The 19375-nt window shown below is 45.2% G+C and overlaps 1 protein-coding gene across 2 annotated transcripts in view; it reads right to left on the bottom strand.

Annotated features, from left to right (window-relative positions):
* The window catches only part of LOC119161891 (methyl farnesoate epoxidase), a 201233-nt gene that overhangs the window by 49699 nt on the left and 132159 nt on the right, over positions 1–19375 (bottom strand). For both annotated transcript variants that reach the window (XM_037414396.2, XM_075880287.1), the window contains 3 exons: positions 5928–6034; positions 4468–4772; positions 702–808 (listed from right to left, as the gene is read on the bottom strand). In XM_037414396.2, the coding sequence (XP_037270293.1) occupies positions 702–808; positions 4468–4772; positions 5928–6034 (519 nt within the window). The remainder of the gene's footprint in view (positions 1–701; positions 809–4467; positions 4773–5927; positions 6035–19375) is intronic.

Genomic DNA, 19375 nt, shown 5'->3' with positions numbered 1-19375 from the left:
ACTAATTGTTTGGGCGCCTGCACACTTCTCTCTTCCTGGCAATAAGGCGGCTCACATGGCAGCTCGAGGACTCCCTTGCCGAGCCACTGAGAAGCCCCCACTAGGCTGGAGAGGAGATCGCATGGTTTCCGATAAGATAACCAACAATTATTACTGATTATAAAGAGCCCGGTATCCTCTCGCGCACCATACACTTAGCAAGCAGCAAGCGGTGGCCTGGCGCCTTCATTACACAAACACGTATTAAAACACAGTGGCCTACAGCAACTATTATCCAGCTCATTACACCGACAGGTGCAAATTATGGAAGGCAAAAACGGGCCTGCCACACATCCTGTGGGCCTGTCAAAAAGTGGTTCGACAGGGTCGAATTATTGATAAGGATGAGCAGTGGGAAATTGTGCTGCCTAGCTCATACCCAGAAGAACAGCTCTGGGCGATTCGACGGGCCGAGGATGCCACCAGGGCCCAAAGACTTCTAGGGTATCACCTATAAGTGGGATCCACGCGACCTAGGCCGCTGGGTTCTCTAAAATAGAAATTTTTTTTCCTCCTCCTTTCTGACCCACCATGTGTCAAAAACAGGGTGGCTCGTTCTTAGCAATCGATGTGGCATGTGCGCATCTTACGAAATGTTAGGTGAAAATTTATTGCATGAATATATAAAGAAAAGAGAGGTCGATAAGTAACAAGTAGCTTACTTGTGATGTCAGCTTGTTCCTGACTTTGAATTTCTCGCAAGAATGAATCCACAAAGCATCTCGGGCGCTGGCTCTCTGGTATCCTCTGATGATGTTCTATCTCCTCTCTGGACGGTAAACAAACAACGTTATTGCGTGGTTCGCACGACCAAGGCCAGATAGGGAAACTTACTTGCACAAACAGTGTTCACTGACTGCTACTACGTTGCTTCTCGCCTCACTGTATTTACTCATTTTAGGATCACGTCATTAGGAAAATGCCAGTAGCAGTGTTCCTGTGAAGCCACAATAACTTAATTAAACATTTATGTTGTGATGGTGCGGTATTATATAGAGTGTTTCAAGAGATGCGTCTGGAAATTATAAAATAGGACATTGGAATGTATGCTTACGGTCTGCATGAAAATTTTTCCCAGGAGTGGGAGATCATGTGTTAAAACACAGCAATTATGGCAGCAAATTAATAAAACAAATTATTAACTTCTAAATTATCAGACACCGGTAGTGTCGTCGCATTGTAGACTTGTTGTTCTCTGCGTGAAAAATTCATTGTTGATTTGCTATTTATAAAATTTCTCACACCTAAATATTGCGGAAATATGTAATTCAATAAACTTCATAGCCGAACTTGGAAAACTTTGCCACGTAGGCGAAAAAAAATGGCGAAGAGCATCACGCCAGCCTTCAGAAGATTACGGAGAATTATCGAAAAGACAATATTGCGGGACCAGACAGTGTTACCGGGGATGAGCGTGTTTCCGCTTTCCTCCTGCATGCAAAGAGGAAAAGAACCGTGCACAGGAAGACAAATGTCTAGACTCGAATAGATTTGGTAACCCAAAAACCACTGCAACGGAGACTTTCTTGGCTCTACACTTGCCGAAATATAGGGCGAAACGCGGCAGTTCGACACGCAAACGTCAAGTGAGGTTGATATGTTATCTACATCAACTCGTACTATGAGAAAAATGGCATGGTTAAGGATGCAAAGAAAAAAGCGTTTCTCGTCTCAGTACTCTGCAGGACGTGCTATGTTCGACTTGATGAGGAAGCATTGTGCTCTGTAAATGTTGAGTCAGTTATTTTCGGGCGGAAACAGTACACTTTTTGTAACATTTTCATCTTCTTAGAGAGAATCTTTCGTTTCAAAATTATCTTCTAAGGCCTATTATTTTTAATAAAATTTCTCGCATTCAAAAGCAGGGAGAAACGGCTCAAAGGGTAATTTTGGAACTTGGAAGTTTCACTGACAGATGCCATATTGGTGAAGCATTGAGCCTCATGATGTTGGACAGAATGGTGTGCAGTATTCGAAGTGCCGACACCTAACAGGCACAGCTTGCTCAACGGAAGTTGATCCTACAGGAAGCGAAGAATATTGTACACACGGATGAAGTGGAACGCGAAGGTGCAGGGCTCATCAGAAACGCCCGATGTAGAGATTGTACCGGAAATTCACAAGCTGGCAAGTAAGCGTGAGCTAACTACCCATGGAAAACAACAAGGTCGGAGCGAACCGTTGAAACCGTGTGACTGCTGCGGCAGCCAAGACTTTCCTTAAGTGACCTGTTCGCTCAAGAATGCCAAATCTTTTCAGTGTGGGCGATAAAGGCACGTAGCCACTAAATATTGTACGAAGTAAAAGCAGGAGAAGAACACACATGTGTTTACGGGCCATCGAAATTCGCAAGATGACTAAAAGCTCTACCAGTTGTCTTCTTTGAGAAAAGGCACCATCAAAGAGAACCAGACAATCGGGTCAGTAAGGCGCAAGTTTAACTGCGGCGGTGTGGGCCACGTCATATGAATCACATCGGCTCACAAGTATGTGTATTATCCTGGGATGCCTACAACAAGCATCAAGCTAGCTGGCCACCACTTGAGAAGTTTAAATATAAAGCTACCAAGATATTTTAGACCACTGCCAGTAGCCGGTAAGCGCCGGTCTCTTACGGCTTCTGGTCTCTTTCGGCAACAAGACCGTTACGACACCAGTGACTGTGCTGCATCTCCCGAGGTGATGTCTATGCAGTCGAAACCCCGTCCAAAGGCGGAACAACCTATGAGTTCCCGTTCTTTGTTTGTGAAGCTCAGTAAGTCAAGAGAAAGGCCTGAACTTAGAGGCCATATTGACGGATCACAGTGACGTATTTGAGCCACGTTCAGGCTTATTCAAGGTACCACCTTTGAACCAATATGTGACGAAAGGGGCGATAAGGAATTTTTTTCAAAAGCAAAATCGCTGCCAAGCATTTGAAAAAAAAAAACAAAGTAGACGTCGAGTCAGACTGACAACAGAAATCTGCGTTGCACTCGCACGTGGTGCATTCGGAGTGGGCAATGCCTATCGTGCAGGTTGAGAAAGCCGGTGGGTCGATGCGGATTAATGGGTATTAAAAGGTAACCCTGAACTCGGCATGGGATACGGAACCATACCCACTTCCTTTAATAGACGACCTTTTTGCTGTCCTCGATGAGGGAAATGGATACAGCAGATGGAACCTACGCGACGCGTATAATAACATACCACTGGACAAAAAATCAAAGGAGCGAACCTTGATCAGCAGCCATCGGCGGCTGTTTTCTTGTAACCGCAGGTCATTTTGGGTGTCGTCGGCATGTGCGATTTTTCAGCGTACCAGTAAAACCTTCTTGGCGGGCATTGTATATGTCCCACTGTACTATATAAGATGACGTGCTGGTTGCTGAACAAAGCGTGACGAAAGAAGGGCTCTGAAGGTGGTACTTCAGCAGTGCTGAGCGAATGCCGTGAAGCTCTGAAGAATCAAGTGTACCTTCCGGAGTCCTGAAGGTTTACATATCATGGTTTATATCATGAGGTTTTTTATATCAGGACAAGCAGCGAAGGACTACAATACCTGGGAGAGGGATAAACTGGAGGCAGTCATGGAAGCTCTGATTCCTACGAACGTTACTCAATGGCGTTCTTACATTAGTGTTCTGACGTCCTATAGCAAGTTTCTTTCAATCCTGGCAAGCTCGTTCGCTTACCTATACGACCTGCTGAGCAATGATTCCCGCAACGTGTTGAGATCGAAACAGCAGAAGGCCTTTGATAAATAAGCCAAAGCTAACACTGCAGCTAAAAACATTCCAACGAAAGAGGATAGCGGATACGCGTTTGCCTCCGGCGACTCCCGTCTGGCCCACAATTTCAGGGAAAGAGGACGGTGACTTCCCCAAACTGTAACAGTGACCACGGGCTCCCGTATGGTCTCCTTCCAAGCTGCTACAGTTGAACTTTAGTGGCACCTGGATCAAAGCATTTCGCGCGAGAGACCAGCCAAAGTGAATAAACCCTCTACAAATCAAGAAATTGCACCGATACTGGAAAGAGCGTCTTAGCTCCTGAACTACCAATGCTGCAACGAACCCTTCTTGTTAAAGGCATCGCCGTCCCCGAATAACAATATGTCTGAGTGGAGAAACTAGCAGACCATTATTCACCTCAACGGTGGAGAATTGTTCGTCATGGTGGCGTGGCGGCTATAATGCTCGGCTGCTGACCTGAAATCACGGGTTGAATTCCAGCGGGGGCGGTCACAATTTGGTCGTGGCGAAATTCTAGAGGCCCATATGTTGTGTGATGTCAATGCACGTTAAGGAACACTAGATGGTCGAAACCACCGAATGATTATGAAAGCCATCGTAGTGTATACCTGCAGAAGTTTCGATTGATACGCAATGTCGTTATCGGCCAGCTACGCGTGGTCACCCTCTATAAATTGTCTGAAATAGCACTCGCCTCATGTAATCTGTGATATCCTCGGCCAGCCTGCTGACGGCAGAGCAGCGCATCGTCGGGAAGAGACGCTGCGACGCTCGCCTAAGCCAGCCAGGCAACCATTCAATGGAGAAGTCGAGCCCAGATTGAAAGAACCCAGCAATGAGAGCGTCGAGTTGGCGCCGTTTAGGGTCGTCCAGGTCATGGCGTTTGCCAAACAGGTAGAAAGTAATGTTGTTGAGCACGCTGGCATCCAAGAGCCCTCGCGATGCGATTGGCTTGCCTCCGGCTTCTGCGATCTTTGCAACCAAGTGCCGCGCTTCTTCCTGCACTATGGAATGTCATTGGTGAGCGCCCACACTGAACTACACAGAAATACAGCGACTGACACTAAGTAAAAAAAGCCTGCATGATCCCTACATCATACGTTGGTCAAACACAAAATCAAGAAATGCTTACTTTGAAAATTTTGTGACAGTTACAAAAACGCTTATTGGTGTCCAGCCTCATGCCTCAGAAGCGAAGGAAAGATACGTCTGAACCGCAGCCGGCCCCAGAAGGAAACATGAGCCATGGCATCACGTGCCACGGCGAAGTACCGTCTTTATTCACGTCCCAAGGGATTCCGGCCGACAGCTAGGGGCGATGGGCCATGCCTGAACAATTGACTGACTTTTTAATAAAGTTTTCTCTCTCTCTCTTTTCTTTCGCGGTCGCGCATACTCTGTTTGGCGCGCCGTCGAAACGATAGCACTACAGGTGTTTTGCATCTATAGCTTCTTTTGACGTGAATGCACTCATGCTGACGCCTGGTTGCACATCTATATAGCGGTGACTAACGCCGATGATAATGAGTTAAGTATAGTTGTAGTTCAGCTTTTAGCGCATACGTGCACACAGCGTATGGTATCGCGCGTCAAGTGGCATATGTTCTCCGAAAGCTAGGTCACCGGCCCTCGGGCTCATGACGTCAGTCATAAAAGCACACCCATTGGTGTAGGCTTGTGTGTATAAAACTGCCTTTGAGGCGGGAATGCTGCAGATTTCTAAAGATGTATCCGACTGTAGTGCACCTGAGATATTTTACATTGAATATGCGAGGTACGTTGGCGCACGAAATTTCTTAAAGCCGATTGACTTGATAGTCACTTTCATTTTGTTAATTTATATCTGAAATATTTGCTAAGCCGGTTACATTCAAATTTTATGGGATAGAAGAGTTATGCCACCGCCAATAGTTTGTGCGCTAGTCAGTTTTCGTCATTGTGCTCCAGCTGTTGAAATGCAATGAAATAAATGAGAGATAAATATTGAGCTTGCCTCATGCAGTCCAGCAAGTTCTTTTCTCATTGCGATCGACAGGGTCAGAACTAATACGTTGGGAATAAGAATGAAAAAAAAACTGTCAAGGAAAGATTCAATGTGGCCATAGCGAGTTATAGAAAAAACACAATTATGGGGTCACACGTGGCTGAGCTTGCCTGAATGAGTGCGTGCATAGACTCCTTTCCGTATCCCAGGTCGGTGAGAATCTGCATACACAGCCGTCTATTTTCCTTCCATTCCTGGCCGTTCAAAGCGACGATCCCTGGAAGGGTAACATTCGTATAAGTTTGGGAGCCAGGTGATGCTCAGAGGCAGCTCACGAGTCTATAAGATGGGCGCACGCGTTTTCAAAAAAGTCCTCGATCAAATTAAGTTGTCTATCTGTTGAAAACATCTGTCACCCGAAGAAACCGGAGAAAAAGTTAGTGTTTACCGGAAATGATGCATCCTGCGACGAATTGAGTAATGCTAAAATGTGCCCAGTACAGTTGCCCAAATGTTTACTGTCGTTCACGCATAACAGTGTGTTCTGTGTGTTTTCGTCATATGACTCAAGTTCCCAAAAGGGTGAGCACGATTGCATCCCCCCAAAGCGTCTACCTATTATAGGAGCGGTAGCCACGAGCCTGCCAAGGACAGAAGGAAGAGGACAGTGATTAGGGGCGCGCTGGGTGGCATGTGGCAGCGGCTAACAGTGGGCAGTCGCGGCCAGGGTTCCGGTCAATAAAGAAGGTTCCTGGTTTGGCTCTGCGTCTTCCTTCCGCGGTTCTGGGCTGAGCGGCCTCGCAATCCCCTACTTTTGACGCCCAAAGTGGGGTGCAAGATGTTGGTAGTTTTATCAGGCTCGACACCTGAACGCAACACTCACAGAAGGGTCTATGAGATTATGTTCGGGCCATGCAGAAGCTCTTCTGTTGGGCGGACTTCACTGCACCTGAGTCCGTTAAAGCCTCGCACGTAATGCATCGATGCCACCTCCATTTCAAGCTGGACCTGTTGGGTCACTCCTTTCCTTCCCTCTAGGCACTTGCTCGCTTTGCTCGGCAATTTGCGGAGCCGTCTACTGCGGCCGTACCCATCGTCGTGGAGAGGGAGGTGAGCTCCATGGACGCCAGGCAGATGGTAGTTGGTGTCGACAGGGTGCATGGGACGTCACCAAGGTTGAAATTGCGGTGAACGCCGTGTGTGGAGACGCCACGCGACGAGATGGTGCTGCAGCTCGAAAAGAAGCTGTGCAGGTGGCGCTATTGATGACGTTGACAATAGAATGGAAAGGAAGAAAGAAAAGGAAGAAACAACTCGACGTGCAGCACATCAATTTAGAGGCCGAAGACGAGCAGCACAGGAAAGGCGACTATTGCGCAGAGAGAGACGCTTCTGTAGGCTGAGAGAAAGCAGACTGCAGCGCGGACGGCAAATATGAACATGTGGAGGCAGTCACGTATTACGACAACGTAGGAGAGCAAGCTTGCATTCGTGACCTCTAGAGGGACAAGGCTGCCCTGGCGGTTGATGTGCATGATCTGAAGCAGGTTACCTTGCAGCACACTACTATCATCAGCCAGCTGGAGTGAGTTGGACGCTTCATTCATGAACATTACGGGCGCAAGCACACACACAACGTCTGCAAATTCAGGGCAATCAGCATTATTGATGAGAAAGACCACCACATTTCTGACCTGAAAGACGAAGTTCGCACTTGGGAGGAGCTGCTCGCAGATGCCCAGCAGCGCCTGAGAGATCAGCAACAACAGTCTGCCCAGTTCGAAATGCAGTTGTGGGAGAGACACACTGATCTGGCAAACATGTGGTGCAGCCATGAAGAGGAGCTTCAGTGGCAGCGTGTATTCCAGGAATTTCAGCTGGACGAGCTACGAATGCAAGCAGCTGACTTTCGCGCGCAGATCACCTAGGCTCAGCAGGGCCGTCCCCGATATGCTAGTCAAGCACAGGCACGAATTGTGGAACTGAACAAGAAGGAGGCCGAGTGCAACAAGAACCAGGAGCAAATTAAGGAGCTCGAAGTTGGAGAGAAGACTTTCTGAGCAAAGGTCTCTAAAATAGAGACGCATCTCGGTCGTGTGTCTTATTCTGAGACAGCTCTTAAGCACATCCTAAGGAGGTGTGAGGATGAATTACTTTGAAGAAAAAGCTTGCGAAGCTGAAGCAGGTGCTGGACTCAGCTGAGATGGAGGAGAACCGGCTGATAGAGCAGTTTGAAGCAAAGCAGACGCAAACGAATAAACAAACCAAGTTGTAACGGGAGCTGAAACAGCTGCAAAAGTCCTTGGAGAGAGTGACAAAAAAGGTGGACACGTTGAAGGAAAAACCTGCGGTGAACGCGAGTAATTGCACCAGCGTGTGTGCTCTGGAGCGCAAAGTGGCTGTCCTAAAGGTTCGAAACTACGTCAAGAAAGGTTATGAAAGGCGACCTGGCATCAACATCAGCGAAAGTGGAGATGTGAGTGCCGAAAACTTTAGCAGTCAGAGCCTTTGCAGGAACATCACGCTTCCACGGCTTTGAGCTCGCCAGCGTTTAACGACTACTAGGTGGAGGAGTGGCAGCTACGCAGAAGTGAGAGGTCCGGGCGGCTACAACGGCAAAAGATGATACAGCGAGACATTTACCACGACTACGGAAACGTACAACAATGTCAGTTCCAGGAGATCTACATTCACTACTTTCGACCCGCTCGCTCGGTGAGACCGGATCTGCACCAGGAGCATCGGCTTCCTGTCCAGCTGCCACCGACAACCGTAGTCATCAACTAGAGTGAGACCGGTGCGCCTCCGTCTTCTGGTGGCGGTAAAGTTCGCCTCTATGAGCGAATCAACTGTGCTTACAGGAGGTTTTGTGTGCCCCGTGTGGTCCGTCGTGGCCAGGGCTAGACGCTACCGCATCACGTCCCCCTTTTCACTTTGACCGAAGGGGAGGGGGCAGTATGAGAGCGGCAGCTGCGAGCCTGTAAGTGACTGAAGGTAGCGGAGGATGATGATCGAGTGTGCGCCGGGTGGCACGTGGCAGCAGCTGGCAGCGGTCAATAAAGGAGGTTCCTGGTCTGGCTCCGGGTCTTTCCTGTGGGAATCTGGGCCAAGCAACCTCGAAACCCCGTGCACTACAAGGCATTTTTAACAACTTCGTTCAATATTACGGCTCTGGGAGACAAAAAAAGTCAACGTTGCGCACGACAGTAGACTTCACTGTCTGAAAATTTGTGTACAACAAAATTTCTATGTCAAATAAACAACACGACCTTAGGTGTACGTTCTCCATCGGAAGGGTTCTCCATCTCAGGTTCTCCATCGGAAAGAGAAGGGGGTGAAGATTCGTCACAGCACTCCCCTTTCCTATGATGTTAACTTTTATGCACGACTTTGCTCCCTTCCCACTATAAGGTAATTATGAAAAACAGAAGTCCTCCAAGCCCCCCCCCCCCTTTCACGGCGCGCATGCCCGCGGGAATTATGGCGTTCCTTTAAAAGTGCAGCTTTTTTATTTATTTATTCATAACACACTACAGGCCCCGAAGGGAATTTAGTAGGGGAGGCAATTACAGAAATTCCCTATAAATAAAGCATAAAAACTGCAACAAGAAAAAAAAAGAACGAAGAAACATTCTTCCGCTAGGACTCCTTACAGACGATCTACTGCGTATTGTGTCACGCTATGGTACCGCGATCAGTGATCTATCACAGGTGGAGGTGAAGTAGAAGGAAGAAAGTTTATTTCAAAAAGAAGTAAAAAAAAGGTAGATCTCACGTACTTTAGGAATCGATTATATGCAAAGCACCAATAAGGAAGATTGAATTGTCTCATTAAAATTGGCATAACTATACGAGGTGTACGTAAATTAGGCCGTACTTCCACTTCATGATTATCATGTTTACATCTGACATGTGTGCTCATCCTCGATTGACGAAACGTAATACCAAGTTTGGTATACGTGAAGCCAGCTAAACATTTGCGAGTGCATGATGAGCGTCGCATGTAGTCATGTTCTTTCACCACGCACTTGTTATGATTATCATATTTGCACCAGTCAAATACATTTATCATTCATTGACGGCATATAGTAACAAATTTGGTGTATGTGAAGCAAGCGAACCAACCGGAGCGCATCATCAGCGTGGCATGTAGTCAGGTTCTTCTTACATGACACACACATATCATTATTATCATGTTTGCACAAGTGATACACCTTTATCATCAATTCAGCTTACAAAATACTAAATTTGGTGTCTGTGTAGGTAGCGAAGCAACTACGAACATATCATGAGCGTGGCATGTAGTTATTTTCTTACATGACAAGCATATCATGATTATCATATTTGTACCAGCGATATGCCCTCTTCATTCATTCACGTCACGTAACACCAAACTTGGTATATATGAAGCTAGCGAAACAACCGTGAGCCAATCATAAGCATGGCATGTAGTCATGCTCTTACATGACACACCTGTCATATATATTATGTTTGCACCAGTCATATACCTTCATCTTCCATTCTCGTTACGTAATACCAAATTTGGTGTATATGAAGGTAGCGAAACGACCGAGAGCACACCATGACCGTGGCGTGCAGTCATGTTGTTAAAGATACGCATGTAATGATTATCATGTTTGCACCAGTCATATACCTTCATCATCCATTCGCATCACGTAATAACAAATTTGGTGTATTTGAAGCTACCAAAACGACGGCGAGCACATCATGAGTGTGGAATGTAGTCATGCTCTTACATGCCACGCATGTCATAATTTCAACATGAGCACCTGTCATTTATTTTCGCGATGCAGTCATGATGTCATAATTTCAACGTGAGCGCCCGTAACCTATGTTCACCATGCAGTCATGTTATACCACACCAGTTTTGCGATATGTCATGCAAACGAAACCACCGGTGCAGAAGCAAGACGTTCCCTAAGGAGGCACTATAACAGCCTATTCAAATGCGTCACGAAATTTTACTTAAAAGATAACGAATTGGGTCGCGAATATACCAACGTCTACTCGAATAGGCCGCAAAAGTTTGGGCAAAAAGTGGTTCAGAAGCTATTGCGAGCGACATCAGCATAGCGAGGTATGGAAGCTGCGATTGAAGCACGACTACGCGCGTAGAGAACAAGCACCAAATGTATAAACCTAAAGTTTGATTCAAAGTCGATTCAAGCACTAAGTTTTATTATTGCCATTTTTCCCGCACAATTATTGTTTAGGTGTAAGTTCGGAAAGAATCTAGGTGTTTTCACTATTGGAAATGTTTTTTTCCAGCGCCCTCTGGCCGCACCATTATTACTTCGTACAGCCCTCGCACTGTGTAAAGGCACGCTCGTAAAATTTATCTGTGATAACACACCTCCTCACGTGTCTTGATTTTTTGCACTTGCTTTCGTTTTCTGCTGTGCGCAAAATAGTGAGGTGCGTTTTATAGTTGGTGACCGTCTTGAATTGTCCAACAGCAGCGGAACGATGCGGATTACGTCTAACGCCGAGTGCTTTCCTCAGTACGTGTGGAAACGATGTGATGTGCAAGGATGCAAGCAATAAAGGTATGCCTGGTGACCCATGTTTTCTATATAAGAAACAAGAATTGGAATGGCGGGCTCACTGGCCTCACATTCATCAGGGGTGGTATTCACATAACTAATTTACGGGCAGGTTTTGCGCAAATGAATTTTTTTTCGCGTAAGTCGATTCACGAAGCGACAGAAATGTCGTAAAAAGCCATCATTGTCACCTTGCCCGCTGATATATACCACACAGTGACTGCTCAGGAACACGTCAGCGATGGCGATGCAGTTGCTATGTTTGATCAAATCACTGAAAAACACTCTTAAGTGGATTGACGAAGAAAAATACTGCGCGAAAACAGCGTGGTTACGAGGAAATCCAAAGAGTCGTCCGGACAACTCTAACGAACATTGTCGCTACTTAGAACCTGAAGGCGCGGCGGAATACCTGGGTGCTCTCGATAATTTTGGGTTAATTCACGGCCATGTACGGCTGCCTGATGACTGTTTGTGCGTTTTCGTTCATTTCGGCACTTTTAGTTTTGTGTGCTGTTTTTCCTTGTATGCAGCTGGCAGCATTGACAACAACAGTTGTCCAATAAGCTTGTTGTTTCAGTAGTTAAAGAATCCTATTGGGCATAAATAGCATAAAATTATGCGTGCGAAGACTTGTGGTTGGATGAAATCAACATGCCGCGTGAACGGTCAGTGAATGCGAGCACGGCACGATATGTGCTCAACCTAATTTGTTATTCACAAGAGTGCAAGCTTGGGCTAGTTGGTGCGTATTCATATTTCCAAGATTGTTTCAGCGGGCGAACAAAAGAAAAAGGGCAAGGTAGACAGAAAGAGCAGTGACTTCCAACTAACTTTATTTCACAGAGTGGCAAGAATATATACGTCTAAAAAGGATGATTACAGAGCATGAAGGTAAAACGCTAGCCTAATCTACACACCAGTAACAAAGCACGTGTGACGGGTCCTCTATTGCCTCAAATCCAAGCCAGGTAATCACATTCACCTTGTGATAAAGCAACCGAAGAAGTGCTTATGCATATATCTTCTAGCACGTATATAGTTTCGGCTTCGATAATTTCTCGGGTAAGCTGGTTCCTGTACCTTGTAAATATAGAGCACTGATCAAAGAGGGGGGTGCACCCACAGTTTCGGCAATTATAGCCAAGATGCCCTTGTATCACATTGTGCACATTGTTTCGGTGTTCCCGGAGGTAGTCATTTATGCACCGATCGGTTTGGCCGACATAGATGCACCCACACGGCAGTGGAATCAAGTAAACGACTCCCACTGCGCATTGGACGTAGCGTGTCCTGTGTGCGACAGAGCACGAGGCAAAATCTGCGCGAGGTGTATTGACCCGATTGCAAAGCTTCTGGAATTTTTCCGGTGCTGAAAAAACCACAAGAACGTTGGCGCCTCGAGCAATCTTGTTTAGCCTGTGTGAGACGTGCACAATGTGGTACAAGGGGATCTTGGAATTCATTGCCGAGATTGTGGGTGCGCCCCCCTCTTTGATCAGTGCTCTATATTGGCAAGGCACAGCGACCAGCTTACCCGAGAAATTATTGAAGCTGAAAAAAATAAAAAAAAATACTCGTGCTAGGAGATAAATGCGTGAGCACTTCTTAGGTTGCTTTATCACAAGCTGAACGTAGTTACCTGGCTGGGCTTTGAGGCAATAGAAGACCCGTCACACGTGCTTTGTTACTGGTGTGTAGATTAGGCTTGCTTTTTACCCCCATGCTAAGTAATCATCTTTTTTAGACGTATATATTCTTGCCACTCTGTGAAATAAAGTTAGTCGGAAGTCAGTGCTCATTCTGTCTACCTTATCCTTTTTCCTTTGTTCGCGCCCTGAAACAATCTTGCAATTATTTGTTATGTTGTGTTGCATCCTACATCATACAATACAACGTTGAACTCATGATGCTTGCCCCCATTGACGGCAATTACCACCAAAGAGATTACTTGAAGTACACTACCTGCACGCTATTGGAAATAAAAAGAAGCGCAACTTTTCAGTTAGCCGCTCGTAAAGCTTCTTCTACAGTTGTACTCTCGTATACTTCGATCATTTCTAACTGTAATGGGCACGATCTCTGAAATACAGCTCCCGATGCACTTTGGCAGGATCTGGAACGGGCGCGTATAGTTTGCAAACCGAAGTGTATTCGGGATGTGCCTGATGACGCTTGAAACTACAAACAAATTGAGCCTTTTCACCTTCAATATTTGGAAACTGATGTGGGACACGTTAATAGAGCAAGTAGTTGGAATGGATAGTTCCAGTAAATTTGAATAACACCGGACATGTACCAACTGTCACCATTCCCGAGCAAACCTAGGCTAAGTTTGTTCCTTAGAAAATTATTGGACGGCAAAGTTGGGGTAATTATATCATTTAAATCTTGAGCCAGTCACTGATATGTATTCTGTGCGAGGGAGTAACCGCTTTACCTGGAAATAATTGCGTCGCTAAGGCAACCCCCCCCCCCCCAACATGCTCTCATCGAAGTAGACAAAAAACGCGAGCAGAAGATGGTTTGGCTGATGCTATGGCTGAGCCGATGTGGAGTTATCTCCACATCGGGTCATTTTATGATGTTGCCGAATCACTTCTTTCCTCAGGAACCGCTGTCGTTTACGTCATATCTTCCCCGTCGCACATAAGAGCATAGCGCGCAGTAAGTTTTCAAGACCTCTCTTACGTGCTGCGCAGTACGCGAAAACAACATGGCGTCAGAAACAGTGTCGGTGTGTTGCTGCCACTCTTAACAAACGCGTCTCGCTTGAGTTACTTGTGCGTTCGGCTAGATGCGTTTTGATTACGGCTGCTTTTTAGGTGCGTGTATGCAGTGTGGAAACCTGCGGCACTGTCTTGGTGTACGGTGAATTGTAGCGAAGCCTGACCCTCACTGTATTTATCAAGCGGGTATTGGCGCCTTTGTATCCGATCCCGGCTGCGGCGGCTGCATTCCCGATGGAGGCGGAAATGTTGTAGGCCCGTGTGCTTAGATTTGAGTGCACGTTAAAAAACTCCAGTTGGTCGAAATTTCCGGAGCCCTCCACTACGGCGTCTGTCATAATCATATTGTGGTTTCGGGACGTTAAACCTTACATATCAATCACCGGCGCCTTGGTATCGATGGCAACTATTGCTCGAGAAGCCTTCATTGTGTGTTTGTGTGCCGGTAACAGTTCGTTCGCTTCGCTTTGCAGTCTGTAAGTTGGGTGCTGATTGATTGACAATGTTTGGGGACGTTACTTAAGAGGCCCCACGTACGTACGGTAACGTATGAACTACGCGTGGTGTTGGGTTCTTGCTTCGTCACTGGTTAGCCCGCGCACTTCCATTTTCTTGTGAGCAGTCAATTGTACACGAGTGAAACGATATTGGTTGTTAACAGAGGGGATGTGTTGACGTTTTCAAGACAAGTGAAGGGGCTGTGCTCGTGTGACAGCAAAATTAAAAACAGCATTGATAGTCGTTTAACCCAGCGAACATGCAGCGATGTGGCATGACGTTTTTGTTCAACATGCCACTTGTCCTTTTTATGAGAGCCATTATGCGAGCGCCTTGATGTGTCGAACTGAAGTCGTATGATGCTACACTGTGTTGTGAAATTGTTGCTTCGGCAGCGCACCTAGAATGTTCGTCAATGAAAACCAAAGTACCTGCCAGCAAGAGCCCATGAACGTCGAGCTTTCCTGCAGCCCTTGGAAAGAGCAAATATTTCTCCGGTGCCTTACTTTCAATTAAATTGTAGACCAGTAATGGCTAACTACATGTTTTCGAGTCAATCTGGCCATCGTTTTGCGGGGCTATAAAGTCGTTACCATGGTGGCCCGTTCAGTTTTTACACTTTATTAGTGGACGTGCACGCCTGGCCAGCCTTTAATTGCTACGTCATCGTCAGCTTCCACTCTACAGACGTACTTCGCCTGTTCGCCCCAAAGCACACTTGACTCCTGATGACACTGACGACAACTAAATGCTCTGCCATGAATGAGTTAACCTTGTGAAACTAAATTTGTTGCTGATCGTGTAGTACTCTAACGTGTGCAATCTTTTCAGCCAAGCTGATGTAATGTTTCGCCATGTTTTGTTCAAGTATGAGAAATTTAATACTACCATCACATACATACATTTACTAAGAACATCGGTGCAAATGCATCCGCAGTTTTTTGTGATTTGATATAAGCGAGCCCGTTTTGATTATTAGGACGAGCCTTTCTATTTACGTTGTCTGATAGTTGGAAATGTTAATGTGAATTTATTTTATAGGAGCCTGGTTGCACTTGAGGAATTCATGTTATTTTGAAAAAATAGATGTATAGATGATAACCGTTCTGGCAGCACCATACTTCACTAGAACATATGCATTGCAGTATGTAAATCCTACATGGGGTTTAAGTTTGTTTTTGCGAAATAGCACTATGATCACTTTGATGAAATGATAGCTGTGCTTTATAGTGAAAGAAGTATTAGAATTGTGTGCTTTATTGACGGTTTTATAAGTATATTTTTTTGGTCCTTCGCGGCTGCATTTCCAATGGAGGCGGAAATGTTGTAGGCCCGTGTGCTCAGATTTGGGTGCACGTTAAAGAACCCCAGGTGGTCTAAATTTCCGGAGCCCTCCACTACGGCGTCTCTCATAATCATATAGTGGTTTTGGGACGTTAAACCCCACATATCAATCAATCAATTTTTGGCCCTTCATAGATCGCAGAGCTTGTTAAGGTGATGCGATACATCGTTTGCACGTACAGGCACATCAATCCTACACATGACTTGAAGCACCTGTAGAGGAATGGGAATGACTCGTGCTCCTCAAATCTTCAAGCCTCTGTCCCTGGTCGTACTGCTATCATCCAGCGTGCCTGCAAGTGGCCCGGAAGCATACATGACAGCATCAACTAGAGGGAATTTAATATGCCTGGGAGCTTCGAGAGCAGGAAACTGCCTAATGGCTGGTTGCAAGGGACTTTTTGAATACATACGAAAAAAGAAACACACCTAATATGCTAACTGAACATTAATTATTTTCAACTACAAAATCATTGAGAATGTTGAAAGTGTAAAGCTTGCAGCTTATGAATAAGCTCCATTCATGTGAGGCTGAAAAGTTCGTGCTTAAGAACGATCACATATACTTTGACTCGTTATTAAGTTCTCGAGGCTGTGACTCATTAAGAGGATCAAGTGCTCTGAAAGGAAATAGCAAGTGGGTGAAAATCACGGATGTTCGCAACTTGCACGGAGAACTACCTCTCGTACAAGCCTCACGACATAGGACCAGTAAATGCACATTCTACCTGACGTAGCTTTTTCACTCTCAGGGCTGTGGCATGTTATATTTCAGCCGAACGTGTGCACCACAATTGCATAGTGATAATCTTCTTTCACAATCTGTACCTTAAGTAAGTATGTATTTTTGATCTCTAAAAGTGACCCACTGTGCCACAAAGCCATGGCTACCCCCCCCCCTCCCTGTCTGTGGCTAGCCTACCTGTGCTGCATTGCGATGCAGCCAGCACACCTGCGAACCAAGTATGGAGTGCTCCTTTGGTATTCTGTGGAGAACACAGCATATCCGTCCGGCATGACACTGGCATAAAAAATAATGGTGATTGTTAGTCCCAGCGGTACGAGCCTGTTAAAATGAATTGGCAGATTGTAATTGTGTTTGTTGCATACGAATATTTTCTGCTAGTGAAGTGCATTTTAGAAAACTTTTCTTTGTTCGGAGTAATAATGTGAGCAGTAAGCACACTCATAATCTGCAAGTGCCTTGTGTCGTCTAGACTGCCCAATGGCTCCTGTAAGCTGTATTGTGAGCTCGCTATGTTAAATAGCTTTAAAGTTGGGAGCATTAGCTGTTGTCTTGTAACACAGTCTGATTTATGTGGCCTAGTGAACTTATTTGTGTTCGGCTTCTCGCATCTAGTGTAAAGTCAAAATAGAAGATACTTTGTTTGCCTATTATGCCTGGCAGAAGATTCATGCCTTCAAAGTAAACGTCGTAGTTATGCACTTGTATCATAAAATATCTTTTCAGCCTTCACTTTGTGTGTCTTGAGATTTCCTTTCTTTTATATATATCTTCATACTTCTCATCGGCTTTTGAAAGTATGACAGCTGTAAATATGAGCTCATATTTCTCAACTGTATACTTTTGTATGTAGTATAGTTGTAACGATCACTGTATTTTTCTACATTCCAGCAGACACAAGGAATCAGGTGCTTCATGGTCATGCGCAGCGAACCACGAACAGAGCACAGAAGACCAACAAGTAGAAAGGGACTGCCAGTGACTGTGTCCTCCTGCTCAAAGTGCTCGTTAGAAGAAATAACACACTTTGATAGCTGGAGCAGTTTGAATTGAATTGTATATTAACATTATCTGCAGCTGTAGTTTACCTTTTTAGCAGTGCATTATTGAGCAGTTCCTTTGCGCTTGATCATTTCAAATTTGTTGAATTTAGAATAAAAGATACCAAACCATGACACTAATATTAAGCACGCTGTAGTACTAGTGGTCAAATCAATTTGAGCTTAAGTTTTGAACATGCATATTATTGAAACTGCTTGTGTGTCTCTGTATTACTCTGCCATTGAAAACAGCATCCAAGGTCGGCGAAGGTAACCGTGCTTGCATTCTTTGTAGCACAATAATAACGTCATGAAATCAATAATTTTGTACTTAGTGGATTTAATCCTTCAGGACACACGCTTTTGTGTACAACTAATGATTTTATGTGTGTATTATCTCTGGGAACTTATATGTAAGTTGTTTTATTTGGGTAAAAGAGGATCATCAATACTCCTAGTATATCGAACACTAGGTTTTAGTACTTATGTAATGTTGTCCCGCTGCCTTACCGTCCTTCAACAGTTCAGTTGTGTGTTTCTACTGTGTAACATTTTAGTGTAGTGCTTGCTTGGATAGGTTTCTTCATAATGTAATTGTGTACTATGCAAATGATGTATCATGTCTGCAGCTTTCCTCATTTCAGAACTGAAAGTATATATTTTATTTATATATATCTATAGCATTTAATTACTTATCTTCTTTTATACTTTTGTACAATTGTTTAGCCGTACAAGGGTAATGATATGCTCTAATATTAAAGCTTCTGACTTAAAATTGATTTCAAAGCGGAGGTAACAATGTTGTTATTACCATTATTACTATACTCAGATTAGCCATGAAAATTTTATGGAAATTCATTTACCGATTTTCAACTGTGCGAAGGTAAATGTTCTCATGTACTTTTATTGTGGTCTCTGTTCCATGCAATTGAAACAAAACTACTTTGGAGTGGCATAGGATAACTTGGTATTTTACGCATATGTGGTGAGAAACATTGCAGTTGAGAAAAGCAGTAAGATATACTGGAGTGCACTGGCGCATCACCTTACATACATAAGGGGAATTCTACTGGGAGAACAGGAGCACTCATAAGCATACTGAAAGTGCACTCTTCAGAGCCGGCGTGTTTCAGTGTCATACAGGTGCAGGAGCACTGTCAACCATTGGCAGAGCGAGAGCACTTTTCCTGCGCCGAATGTAACCAGGAGCAGTTTGTAGTGCATTAACCTGAAAAGTGGAGTAGGCACAGTACGACCAGTCACGTGGCGTTTGAACGTCGCCGTCTCCAAATGTTCTTTCAGCCGATGAATTCAGCGGAAGTGGTAGCATCCTTGTGTAGCTTTAAACAACTGTTTCGTATGGGTCTGCCGAATGCGTCGTTGCATATACATGCTATGTATTAGAATAATAAAGAACAAGTGACTGTCGGATTTCACGTGTACTTTGCGGCTGCCCCACAGAGAATATGCCGGCGCTTGAATGTTTCACTGACAGGGTCTCCCCACACGTCCTCACCCTCTCACTTGTCCCCAGGTACGAGCTGCATTCCAGTGGCAGATCAAGTGGCCCTGCTCTCAGTGCCCTGCCTACCACTCCTCACAGCCCTGCCCCTCTACTCCTGTTCTCTCAATTGAGTTCGCCATTAGTGCAGAGTCTTTTCTCAGCAGCGACCAGATTTTGTTCAAGTAGACTTACAG

This window comes from Rhipicephalus microplus, chromosome X (genome assembly GCF_043290135.1).
Source record: "Rhipicephalus microplus isolate Deutch F79 chromosome X, USDA_Rmic, whole genome shotgun sequence".
NCBI classification, from domain to species: Eukaryota; Metazoa; Arthropoda; class Arachnida; order Ixodida; family Ixodidae; genus Rhipicephalus; species Rhipicephalus microplus.
Note: the sequence above shows the minus strand (reverse complement) of the source record. Positions and strands in the feature narration are given on the sequence as shown.